The sequence below is a fragment of the Gadus chalcogrammus genome, chromosome 13 (genome assembly GCF_026213295.1).
Source record: "Gadus chalcogrammus isolate NIFS_2021 chromosome 13, NIFS_Gcha_1.0, whole genome shotgun sequence".
NCBI lineage: Eukaryota > Metazoa > Chordata > Actinopteri > Gadiformes > Gadidae > Gadus > Gadus chalcogrammus.
The window spans coordinates 22,052,975-22,066,852 of record NC_079424.1 but is presented as its reverse complement, the minus strand read 5'-3'; the positions used below and the strand labels follow the sequence as shown (position 1 = coordinate 22,066,852).

General features: G+C 43.9%; 1 protein-coding gene across 2 annotated transcripts; it reads right to left on the bottom strand.

Annotated features, from left to right (window-relative positions):
- Positions 1–383: 383 nt before the first annotated feature.
- rbbp5 (retinoblastoma binding protein 5) lies at positions 384–13,188 on the bottom strand. Of its 2 annotated transcripts, none has more exons than XM_056605980.1 (14): positions 13,055–13,188; positions 12,725–12,750; positions 11,596–11,768; positions 11,245–11,385; positions 10,746–10,908; positions 10,305–10,414; positions 9,613–9,732; positions 8,975–9,128; positions 8,556–8,627; positions 8,348–8,465; positions 8,195–8,264; positions 6,358–6,593; positions 2,943–3,200; positions 384–971 (listed from the first exon to the last, which is right to left on the bottom strand). In XM_056605980.1, the coding sequence occupies exons 1-14, from the start codon at positions 13,071–13,073 to the stop codon at positions 919–921; spliced, it is 1,713 nt and encodes a 570-aa protein (XP_056461955.1). In that variant the 5' UTR covers positions 13,074–13,188; the 3' UTR covers positions 384–918. The 2 variants fall into 2 exon arrangements, with proteins under 2 accessions (XP_056461955.1, XP_056461956.1); XM_056605981.1 differs by having other exon boundaries at positions 386–971; positions 3,123–3,200.
- Between the last annotated feature and the right edge of the window lie 690 nt (positions 13,189–13,878).

Genomic DNA, 13,878 nt, shown 5'->3' with positions numbered 1-13,878 from the left:
CACTCAAACCTAGCGTAACGACGACGGCACCGTGAAGGATGACCTCTCTATTCAGGAACAAAAGTGCAGTATGGACCTTGAATTGAATCCACGGTCCTTGTATTGTATTCATCAATTGCAGACCACATGAAGAAATGCAGGGTTCGGGACGGTCTGGGTCGGCCCGAGGTATCACCAGACTGAGGGGACTGAGGGGGCCTTTGGATCGTTGGGGGGACGTGCTGGGGACATCGAGGTCGACCCTGGGCCCATCAGGACCCCCTAGAGAGACCAGAGGAGTCCTCTGGTCTGGAGCTGCAGGCGTAGGCTCCCGCTCGATGCGGGCAGGGGGGGTTGATACCCTGTTCAGAGTCTGCCCCCCCACCCCCCCGTGAGCTGTACCCGGTTTAGAACCCAATGCTAGCAGCTTCGACAATAGTTAGCATCCGAGTTAACATCTCTGACACTAGTTTTTACTCTAATTTGTTTCTAACATCTCCAGTTTAGAGCTTATCTGATGTGTTTTAACGTGTTATTCACCTGTTATGCTTGGTGAATAACGTCATTGAAGCAGCGTCAGAAGGATTGCTAGCCCAATGCTAACACTAGCCACAGAGCTAACACTACAAAAATAATCAAGGACCTTTAAGTTTGATTAAACAAAACTACACACAAGAGCAAAATAATAACCACAGCTTTAATATATACTTATAAAAAAACGTACAAAAAGGACAATGGCTGTTCAGATTATCTTATCAATAAAAGAGATTAAGAGATCGCACACACAGCTCAACAGAAATCAAATTAAGAATTATTTTTACTTTATTCACAGGATTTTTCTAAAAAGTTAAATTGTGTTTTCCGGGGGTTTGAAGGCTAAACGTAGAGAGGAGCTCTATGGTTCAGCCTGTAGTTTTTCCAGATCTTTTGGTGCAAAGATCAATCCATACCGCCAATATCATGTTGTTTGTATGACTGTGAAACCAGACTCCCTGCAAAGTAAAATAAAAAATAATGCTGTTAAGTTAACATTCTACCCAAAAATACATTTCCCCACTCGAGTCTATGTTAGATATCTTTTTTTATTCAATTGAATTTGCAGTGGCAACACTTTATAAGACTATTCATCTCCTGCCAAGACCTATATTCACAAGCTAGAACATGAAATACAGACGATAAACCAGAGCAGCAGAAGTGCATTAATTAAAAGCAACCTGTGGAAATCTGAAAAGTTGCTATTTCTTTATATTAATAAACAGAAGCATGTTTATTATTAACTGCCAATATTGATACTGGTTAAATCCTGGTTAAAAAACACACAGCTGCCATAATACCACTCTTATACTTCAGATAAAATAAAAGTAATTAGAAAATGAATAAAGTTGAACTTGAACTGCCACAGCCAAAAAATCATATGGGATAAGGTGCACATTTGTAATTGATATTTAGATACGGTAGTAGTACGTCAGAGATATATAGATGTAGTAGTATGTCAGAGATATATAGATGTAGTAGTATGTCAGAGATATATAGATGTAGTAGTATGTCAGAGATGTATAGATTTAGTAGTAGCTGTACGTCAGAGATATATAGTAGTACGTGAGATAAAGGCAACCTTTGCTTATATTGAAAGCACAGAAAGTTCCACTAAAGCACATAATAATAATAATAATAATAATAATAATAATAATAAAAACATCACAAACCCAGGGAGGAGCGAGGCAGGAGAAGGAGGGTCAAAGGCCAAGCAGGAAATAGACAGAAACTAGCCACAAAAGTATAGCCAGCTACCACTCATTCAAAGGAGGTTATTTAATTTATGAAGCAACAACATCTAAAATTAACTCTACAAAAGGATGGACAGAATGAGACAAAGTACTGTGCATAGTATTATACAGCAATAATCTGGAATTAAAATATTCCACAATAGCACATATATTAATGATGAAAGTACGCACATTAGCCTTAGCATCAATCAGTGACTCAATAACTGGGATTGACAATGACTGTTGTCATGGTTACCGGGGATGCCCAGACGGCCTCTTTAAAGGACAACGCTGATGTCAATCGAGGGCTCTCTCTAGCCGACTCTTACGAACACATGAGATTCTTTGGGCTCTGTTTTTAGGCGCCAGCACGACCCTTATAAAGTGTTGCTCTGTGGGCCGCTGTCACGTTAAAATTGTACCGGGGGCGAAAATTGTACCGGCCTACGTCATCGTTTGTTTACATCCTGACAACCTGCCCTGCAACAGACGACGCGATGCAGAAAACATGTTTCCAAACGACGAAATAACATAATACAGATAGCGGATCGCTATCTGTATTATGATGGATAGCGATAACACTTGTTTTTACTTTATATTTGTATTGTATTTAATTGTTTAATCGAAACAATAAAAAAAATTGCCCGCGAAACGGGCGATCGCGTCAAATGACAAATGTTTTGCCCGCGAAACGGGCGATCGCGTCAAATGACGTAGGAGGGTTAATGAAACATAATACAGATAACGGATCGCTAGAAAACACTTGTTTTTACTTTATATTTGCATTGTATTGAATTGTTTAATCGAATTTAGCTAGTAAACTGAGTGTTTTAAGCAGGTTTCATAGTCTAGAATGTTCAAGAACCTTCCTACGTGATTTGACGCGTCATTTGACGCGATCGCCCGTTTCGCGGTCAAGTTTCTTTATTGTTTCGATTAAACAATTAAATACAATACAAATACAAGTGTTATCGCTATATATCATAATTCAGATAGCGATCCGCTATCTGTATTATGTTATTTCGTCGTTTGGAAACATGTTTTCTGCATCGCGTCGTCTGTTGCAGGGCAGGTTGTCAGGTTGTCAGGATGTAAACAAACGATGACGTAGGCCGGTACAACTTTCGCCCCCGGTACAATTTTAACGTGACACCGCCACTAGGGGAGCCAATGAGCGGGACTAGTTCTGGGACTCACTGTGGGCAGCAGCGTCCTGACCCCCGGCCACGCCTCCTTCCACTCTGCCCTTCGTCCCTCCTCCTCCTCCTCCTGCAGCCCCCGTCCCAGACGGAGCCTCAGCGGAGGGGACGGGCCGATCGCCCCCCCGGTCCACCGCACGGTAGGCCTTGGGCCTGAAGGAGAAGTCTTTCTCTTTACCTTTGGAGCCTTTGGGCCGTCCCGCCGTCTTCTTCTTGGACTTGCCGTCCCCTTTCACGCCCAGCAGGGGGTGCACCTCTGAGAGGGGAACACAGAGCAACAGAGTGCAGGTCAGACCAATGGCTCCCATGGATGTAGAAGTCACTCCTTCAGCCATCTACCAGTGCAGACCGTTGTAGCTCAGCACTAGTGCTGGTCCAGGAGCCGTATTCACAAAGCATTTTATCTTACCGCTATGAGTGCTCCTAACTCGCGCTAAAACATTTTACGTAGGAGTTTTTTCTTAAAAGTTATTCACAAAGCCGCTGAGACCTACTCTTACTAAGGATAAATCACAAAGAGTGAACTAAGAGTGACGTGCCGTCGCTATGGATTACGTCAATTCTCGTGCACGAGTTTAGAAGCGGTCAGTTCGGTGATTGGTTGTTCAGACGAGCCCACTGAATCACCGAAAAACAAGGAAATAGCCTAGGCTAGAAATGAATTCCTATTAAGTAGTTATAGTGCAGTTAGCAGAATACACGCGTGATGACAATTTTGTGCAGACCACGATAATGACGTTGTAGCCTGCACGTTCAAGAGAGAGAGAAAGCAAACAATAAAAATATGTAAAATGTAAAATAAAATAAATGTTATGAACTACCTAAGTGTTGACTGATTTGTGCCAAGGTGTTTACCTAAAATGTGTTTTCAAAGTGATTCCTAAATGCCTGTCCACTCGGTACCACACGGCCAAATTCCTTGTCATGTTGATCGCCATCATCATCATCATCATCATCAGCGTCTGGCTGTGGAATGTTCCTCCGCTTGCAGAGGTTGTGTAGAATGGCACATACAGTGATTACTGTGCTTGCCCTCTCTGGGGTGAGGCGTATTTCGCCGTGGAGGACATGAAACCGACGTTTCATCTGCCCAATTCCTCTCTCCACCACATTAAAGTATAACATGTAAATCAGGGGTTTTCAAAGTGTGAGAGAGTGAGCCCCCCCTCAGAGAAGAAATTTCAGCGGAGCCCCCCCCCCCCTGGATTACTTTCTACTGTGACCGCAGTTCATTTGGCTTCCTATCAAAAAACTCCCGGGGCTTGGTCACCAGACTTGGGTGCTTGGTCTCAATATGACGCCGGAGTCGACATGGTCTCATACCGTCATTAGCTAGCACCTCTTTGCAAACCACACACTGTGGCAGTGGAGCATCTTCAGATCCAGTCCATGAAAATCCCAAGTTTAAATATTCATGGTCATACTTTCTTCTTTTTTTGCTTGCCCCAGACTCTGTCTCCTTACTCACTGTAGCTTTAGATACTAAAAACCGATCCATTTTGCGAAAGTTAGCCAGCAATATTATTTTCTAGGGCTGTCCCCGACTCTGAGTCGAATCAGATCTGCCTTTTCAGTCCAGAGATTCGACTATTCGGCGGGGTTTGTTTACCGGCGTTGCTATGGTGACCTAAATTATTATAAGCAACTGAAAACGATGCCGGTTTGAAACAAACTGTGATTCTGAAAAAAGTATAAATGCTATCAAAATTCAGTTTCGATAGTATTGAAGATACAAGTGTGTAGATTTGTTTAATGGTTTGAACGATGGTAAACGGTTGAAAAAGGAATGAGTTACGATGTCTAGAAGTAGGTGTATCAGAATGGCCAGACGTCTTCAATGAAAACAGCTGAAAACGAAGCGGCATGAAACTAAAACTGTGATTCTGAAGAAATTCTAAATGATATCGAAATTCTGTTTAGATATTATTGAAGATACAAGTGTGTAGATTTGTTAAATGGTTTGCACGAAGATAAATGATTGAAAATGTATTTAGTTATGTTACTTCTACAGTTGAAGAAGAACGACTGATGATTCGAATCATCGACTTTCAGGTTTTTTTTCGGGTTTATTTTTTTCTCACGTCGCGCCCCCCCCCTGAAGAACTCTGGCGCCCCCCAGGGGGGGCGCGCCCCAGTTTGAAAACCACTGATGTAAGTGATTACGCAGATTACGCTTAGTCCTATGCCTAAAACACATCGTATTGGCTCTTTGATGCCTTTTATTTGTTGAATCCATATTTATTATTGTTTACTGATTTCTTCCATATATGCTAGAGCACACAAACATACACGACCGGTTGTGGATTGAGGTAGGGTGTCTAGAGCCACGGTGTCTAGAGCCGCGTCTTGCATGGATAGTCACTGTCACCCAGCAAGTGACACCTGGTACATCTCAAAAAGCTGCCTCAGACCGCACACCATTAAATGGTTGCGATATTTTTAAATCGTCGGCATTGCAAAGTTGCATTTCCCCTGTTGCTAAATAACGTAGTGTGGCCAAACATTTTATTTCGGGACTAATCTGATTATTCCTGTTAGTCGGGGATGTTAATGCATCGCGCACTACTCCACAACAAGTTTAATACCCTAACATTTCGTCTCGCAGGCATTTTACGATTCTTTGTGAATAGGTCTTACTGAGTTAGGAGTCCTCTTGAGGACTTTTAAGCTCTCCTAGACTTAGGTGCTACTTTTAGGCCTAAAATACTTTGTGAATTGCTCTTAGTGAATAAAGTTAGGAGTCCTAAATTTAAGAGTGACACGCCCATTATTTTTAGGAGTTACTCCTTAATTCGCCAGTTAGGACCTACTTTTAGCCCTAAGATCCTTTGTGAATACGGCCCCAGGTCTGTATCCTCTCTATGCTGTAGTTGGGCTTCATGATGTCTCACTGGTCAGGCTGAAGATGAGTCTAAAGACAGCAGACTAGCTCACGACCGGGTGACGGCAACGGTTCACTTTAATTAGCTTCAGCATCGTCTGGTCATGGAACAGAGATCTGGATCACGGGCAGGGATCTGGAAGTGCGTATATTTGGCTAACTGCGAACACTACCTCGGGCAGTTACAATCATCTCCTTTAGGGATTAAGGAGGATTAAGGAGACTCAGGTCTCTTACTAGGGTTGGGTAAAAATATCAATTCATCAATGCACTGCAATTTATTTGTTCTCGATTCAGATTTTTTTTTTTATCAATTATTTCCATAAAAAGCACTACAGGTATACACTTTCACATTAGTCCATCTTATGATCGTTACTTTTTTTATTCTAAACCAATACAAATAGGTATATGTAATAATATTTAGGTATTTTTGTCATCTACTCGATTATTAAATCGATATCGAAGCAATTGGATCAATATGGAATTTAATTTAATTGTGAGGTACCTGGCAATACCAAGCCCTATCTCTTACCGTCACTGGGCACTCCCTGCAGCTCTATGGTCGTGGTGCGGGCCTTCTTCTTAGCCGGCCCTCCATCGGCCGAGGGCTGCCGCTGCTTCTTGTCGCCCGTCCCCAGGCCCTCCTCTGTGGGGGTCACCTGACCAGAGGCCTCGGGTGGGGGTCCGAAAGGGTTCTCCTCTGGGTCCTCCACCTCTGGGGCGATTGGCAGGTACAGCAAGGCTTTGTAGTCCTCAAGCTCCTCATCACTGCACAGAAGGAGGCAAACCAGCTTTGATTACATTTTCGCTGCGCTGGTGGCTGGGATCGAAAAAAAAAAAAGGTTTTCATTGTTCCATTTCCAAAAGAGTTTTGAGCCCTCCTGATGTCACTAACTTCCCTTTGGTTTCCCTCTGCAGATCTGTCTGGCCTCTCCTAAATGTTTAAAGGGGCCGTGAATGGGATCTGGTGCCCTCTACTGGTGATGTAGCAGATTGGGACTGAATCCTCCTGCCTATCGCCCAATGCCAGGTTTAATAGAGCAGTACCGATCCTACTCTTTGGTAAACACTCTGGACTCATCGCAGTGATCGTGTCTTTAGTAACCCGTGTACGATCCCTGTAATTCGGAGCATGAAGATCGGTTGAATATCCAATACATTTAAAAATTGTATTACAATTTTTAAATGTAAAAATCCTTGTTAAAATAAAATCCTTGTTTACAGTAAACAAGGATTTTGCACACGGTCCCGACAGCGCTGTTCTGCTATATATTTCACTTCAGTCTGGAGACTCCTGCTGGTTCACTATCTTAGAAGGTCGAAGGCGGGGTAACTCCCCCTGGCCAGCTGCACCCTCATGACACTCAGAAATTATATGTATTAAATGGAAACAAAGCATTCATCTAGTCGTGGTCTTTCTTGGCCTGTTGCATCTGTAGCAAGCAACTGGAGGATTGGGCAGGAAATGAGGACCGCCGTGTGGGATACACTTTGGAGAGTCAACTTTCTGTTTGGTAAACTATAGCCGATAAACTTAAAATAAAGATGGACAGGATGTTGCCTAGGTTTGAATAACTGACTCTGCGAGGGGAGTAGGGCAGCAACAACAAATCGATTTTGATTACTAAAAGCATTGGCCACTAATTTGGTCATCGATTCGTTGTGTCGCGCGATTTTTAGGTCACTCGTAGGCGCGGCACTGTTTACAGCCAGCCGCCGACAGGTTGGTTCATGGTTCATGCACGCCCACAGCGAGCTTTAGTGTGAGCGACCACAGCTTGTATTTTGGTCATATCTTAACACTGGACTATATAAAAGTGTTTATAAGTGTGTATAAAAAAACTCCTTCAACTCAGTATCCGTCTAGTCCAACCGAAAACTGTCAGCTGCTGCTGCTGCAGACGTTGTGCAGACGGGCTCGGAGTCGGCACCGCGTGCATCGACAGTCATTCAAAGCAGCGGTAGTAATCACACAACCGGACGTTTTTACACTTCAGTCTGCACTATGAATTTGAAGTAATGTTCAGTTTTTGGATAAAGATTTGGCGATTACAAGTGTTTCTTTTTTTATCCGATTCATCGAAAAAATGATCGACCGATTAATCGATTATTAAAATAATCGTTAGTTGCAGCCCTAGATGGGAGTCACTCACACACCAGCCACCCTGTCTTTAAATGTGCCCCCCTAATTAACAGGTCATCAATGGTGTTCCTCATGAGACCTGTTTTTAGATCAGGCTGATGCAGACAACATGTTGTAAAGCTAGTATTGGCCAATACAAATAAGACAACGGAAGAAAAAAGAAAGCTTGAATACCCATTTGTTATACGAGACATGAATAATTGATTATCACATTGAAGTCACTGACCTGCTGCAAAATGCAATAATGGGGTCCACAGTGGTGACATCCACCTCCTCATCTTCCGCAGCATCTCCACCTGAAACACACCAACAGAGCCAAATCAAAAACACACTGAGCAGCAGTAGCAGCCCACCGTACTGATATGCAAAGTGTGCCCACCCGTCTGCTCCGGTTCACTCTTGTCCTCGTCTTCAATGTCAAACTCAGACTCCCTCTCCTCGTACTCCACGTTCTCGTCCAGCTCTTTGAAGTCCGGGGCGAAGGCACTCCAGTTTTCCTTTAACCAGGAGAAGCAAATGGTGATCAGGTGATGGCGGCATTTCACCGGAATCAACCAGATCCGACTGGATTAGTAGAGTTCCCTTACCACTTGGTTCTGGGCCCAGATGGACACAACGCCACTGGAGATGGAGGTGATGATTGGTCGCACAGGATGCCACTAGAGAGGGGTCAAAGTTCATACCGGGTAAAACAATATGACTGCAAAATACTAACCAAACAAGTTCAAATGTTGTGCCTGCACTCGTTCAACATTCACCAGTTGTCTGGGTGTTTACTGCTGCACCTCATCTCAATATCTAAACCGTTGAGGTCAAACTACACCATATACCTCCTCATCCAAAGGGACCACTGAGCAATGAGCGTTGATGTGTTTACATCTATAGCACATCTATAAGGGATCAAATAGACCTTCCACATGTGTGAGGTATGTACCCATGCGGGCTCTATACATGGACTGAAGAGCGTCTCTCAGGCAGCACTATGATAAAAGTGGGAGGTCCTTACCGCCACGTCCAGCAGCAGCTCCCCCCTGGTCCCGTGCAGGATCTTCACCAGGTTGCCGATGCTCTTCTCCCAGATGTACAGCGCATGCTGCCGGGCGGAGCCGGCCACAATGTACTCTCCGTCTCCAGAGAAGCAGCAGCGCTTCCAGGGAGTTCTGATCACAGACGGGTGAGTGATGAAGGGTTAGTGACGATGCTGATGTCGGGCAGGATACCGACATCAGCATCCAATACGTGGATGATGTGTGTCAGTGTCTGTCTGATCATGATAATGTTTCTGTTTCTGATTGCATCGATGCGTGCCTGTTTGTGCTTGTCTGTGCTGTTACTATATTAGCAGCAGTCTATAATTCCAGTAGGCACTTTCCCCTCTAATTCACTATTCTGTCGGTTCAGTGCAGTGCAGTGACTGCAACTGAATGCCTGGATTCTCTTTATGGTTAACCGGCCAGAACTGATTTAAAATGTTTTGCTAGTTAAGGGAGTTTTTGTGGTGTCATAAATATTTGGCCTGTTAAGCCCTTTGAGACTGTAACGGTGATTAAGGGCTATACAAATACAATTGAACCACATGATTTAATGAGGCCTGCTTGCGTTTGTAGAATACGACCGGGGGTGATGTTGGGGGCCACTGATCACCTGTTGACCAGATCCTGGAGCTTCTGCAGGGGCTCCGGCTCCCCATCCTTGCCACACGTGAGGATCTCCCTGCCGTCGTACACCCTGATGATCCGGTCCGCCGTGTTGATGAGGAAACAACTGCAGCACAGACCAAAGGAGGGAACACGGGAGAATCAGCATCGGAGCAGAGAAAGGTCCACTCAATGTTAGCTCTATTCACAGGGGTTAGTGTTATACAACAACCAGTACGGCCCTGTGCTATATATATATATTAGTGCTGTCAAGCGATTAAAATATTTAATCGTGATGAATCGCAATAATGCCATAGTTAACTCACGATTAATCGCAAACAATTTCCTATTCTAAAAATCCCTTGATTTCTTTGTCCCATTAATTTTTCTCATTTTAATGCTCTTATCAACATGGAGAAGTGCATCGCCTTGCCTTGTGCAAATGTTTTTTTAATGATAACAAGTATATTGGCATATACTGATCAAAACAGGACGATACAAACAAAAAGCCTATAGTGCTTAAAAAAAAAAAATAGAAAAAAAAAAATAGAAAAATAAAAAAAATGCGTTAATCGCACGATAAAAAGATTAACGCCGTTAAAATTGGTTTGGGTTAACGCCGTTAATAACGTGTTTGACTGACAGCACTAATATATATATATATAGGTCTTTAGTTGAGGAAGGTCACTTCTACTTTACCTGCCCTTGCGTGCAAACTCAATGGACTTGATGGCGGTTGTGTTGCTGGTGCCTGTGGTGACCCTGAAGGAGGCTACCAGCTCCTGGGTGTTAGTGTTCAGGACCAGGATCTACGCAGAAGATTTGGAGAACAAACCCCCAACACTTACTTGGGGGTTCCAAACATATTTCTATCAATTTTGTTCTCCAAATCTTGAAGATCATTTAATTATGACCTGCACTTTTCATTTCCTCACTGTCCTCCATAAACCCATCACTCACCCTGGTGATAAAAACTCTGTTTTATCCCAAAATCTATTAAGAGCATAAAAGGGGCGTCAATATAGCACTACAGGTTTTGGATACGTTGAGTTGAGTGCATAGAGTGAGTGTTGAGAACCGAGGACAGCTTCAGAAACTATGCTAGTAAACAATGCTGAAGATGACAGCAATAGCACTGACCTTTCCCTTGGCGTTTCCAGTGTAGATGAACTCTCCCCGTCTGTCAAAGGCGGCCACCACGTTGAGGTCTGAGTCGTCGTCCACAGGCAGGACCACGTGTTTGGAATCTGACAGCGTCAACAACACTGGGGCCGACTTCATGGGACAGACCAGAACTTTGTCCCTGAAACACAGACAGCATGTGTAACGGAAATACACATAAAAAACTAAACACTTATCCCTTTCAAGAGCCATTGAACCCCCTCCACAACCTGGTAATAAGTCTCAAATTAGTGTGAACATAGTTATCTATGCAGTTTTGGTTGATGTTGATTGCTGCTTCCAAGAGGGTTATGCTTCTCGGATACTTATACTGTAACACCAGTGTGTGAAGCAATTCATGTACGACCTTGCTCGTACACAACGACGGCACTGAAAGTATTCCAAACATGTGCTGTCTGAATGAAGATATCATCGTCTATAATAATTGATGAGTCATCGAACATGTTGCTCCACTTACAGGTCTCTTGGATGATACTGGAGTTTTAGAATTGGCGATGGAAACCGGAATCTCTGGTCGCAGTCCCCCGTCAGGACGTCCCACTGAGACACGATATTGTCGGTTGAGGCGCTGACCAGCTTGTGGCCATCTCGACTCCAGCTGTAGGTAGAGAACAACTGTGTAAGACTAAGAAGGGCAAGACGCGCACAGGCACACGTACGTGTGTGTCAAACACCCTCGCTAATTAATTTGATCAACTGTAGCTTGCGCTTCAGGCAGTCCTCGAAATTGAGCTTGAGCATACGCATATTTCCCAAGTGACAAGTAACAAACAATAGTCTAGCTACAGTTGTGTCTGCTGTATTTTACCATAAGGAGCACACGGGGTGTATGTGGGCACTGATGATCTTAGCGATGCCTCGCGTGAGGAAGTCCCAGATGACGATGCGCCCGTCGTTGCAGCCCACCGCCAGCAGGGTTCCCCAGCGGTTGAAGGTGCAGGTGAGGGCCATACTGATACAGTCGAGGGTGCCATCTGCCTCCTGTCAAAAGTATTAAACACGACTGAATGAGTTAAAGTGAAGACAAATCACCCAAATCAATCAACGACATTCTAATGTGCAGTCACATGGGGATCCCATCGTGAGATAAAATGCTAATTGTATTTGTTTTTAATATGCGCACTCGGCATGGATATCCTTATCTGAGCCGACATGGGACAACTTTTTTATCCACTGAGTATGTAATGTGCATGTTCACTTAAAACACGGCTGGAAATTAGTCACAGGTATAAATACTAGAAGACGATGAATGATGAAAGAATAAATCCAGATGGCAACACTTTACGGCTAAGCTCATCACTTAGTGGTGATGGAGATGCGACACGCAGGGTTGGTACAACAGCACAGGTGGGTACGGAGTACTGTGGGGTCATAAGGAGGCTCGTGGACTATGTTAGTCAGTCCACTACAGAGTCGTGGTGATGACGTAAGAGGGTCCCCTACAGAGTCCTGGTGATGACGTTAGTCGGTCCACTACATAGTCATGGTGATGACGTAAGTGGGTCCCCTACAGAGTCCTGGTGATGACGTTGGTCGGTCCAATACAGAGTCCTGGTGATGACGTTAGACGGTCCACTACAGAGTCCTGGTGATGACGTTAGACGGTCCACTACAGAGTCCTGGTGATGACGTTAGACGGTCCACTACAGAGTCCTGGGGATTACGTTAGTTTGTCTACTACAGAGACTGGGTATGACGTTAGTGTGTCTACTATAGAGTCCTGGTGATTACGTTAGTCGGTCCAGTACAGAGTCCCAGTGATTACGTTAGTCGGTCCAGTACAGAGTCCGGGTGATGACGTTAATGCGTCTACTACAGAGACTGGGTATGACGTTAATGGGTCGACTACAGAGACTAGGTATGACGTTAGTTGGACTACTACAGAGTCCTGGTGATGACGTTAGTAAGTCCAGTACAGAATCCTTGTGATGACTTACCTCAGGGTAGTTCTGACCAAACGATTCTTCAGACAGAAATCAGCAATCAGCCCAGTATGGAAGGAAGCAAATTAGCCTTCATTAGAGTAAACCTTTCAGAGTAAATGGTTGCAATTAAAATACACATCCATAAATAAGAAGCTGTTGATAGTACGCGTTCTGTTTAATGAATTAAAAGGCAACGGACGTTTTAAAGTCATCGTTGGCCTGATTATCCATGTATGGAGCTAGGTAGCTAATGGGTTAGAATAGCTAACTTCGCAGTAATCGATGAGAAACAGACACAGACACATCCCAACATGTTATAAAACACATATATACATAGCTTACCGAGTAACTCTAAATTCATGTTTGCAATCAGAGATTCCTTCTATTAACTCTGAAAATGTTACGACCACAACATTTAGCGCTTAGCTTCGTTGCTAACAACAATCAATGCGACTGGCGCTCATAGAGGACCACAAACAAAGTGTTCTCAAACATGCCTGTATTAAATAAAGATTACATTATGAAGAACAACAACCAATACAATGATAATATGTATTTATACAATGCAACACAAATACAATTAGTATATTTCATATTTCTAATTACACGACAGCAAAGCAATTTCCAATCGTTTAATGATATATTATCCTTTTGAAGTTGCAGTAGATACTATGTAACATTTAGTAAAATGCGCTATGAGAAACGGAGTACGGAGGGAAGGAGATGTTTTATGGTTGATTAGGTTCAAACTCTTATTCTCTTCTATACACACACACACACACACACACCCACACACACACCCCCCCCACCCCCCCCCCACACACACACACACACACACACACACACACACACACACACACACACACACACACACACACACACACACACACACACACACACACACACACACACACACACACACACACAGGGCAGTTTCAAGGAATTTCGGGGCCCCAAGCAAAATGGACATGGCGCCCCCCCCCAGGAACCACAGCATAGCCATACAGTTTAAGTTCAAATAAAAAATGTTTGGCATCCCAAGCCAATGCTATACATTGACCTACTTGTAGCCAGTGACGGACTGGGATTAAAAAACGGCCCCGGCATTTTCACCCACCAGCGGCCCACACGGGGATGCGCACGCACGCGCGTGCCCGCAACACACA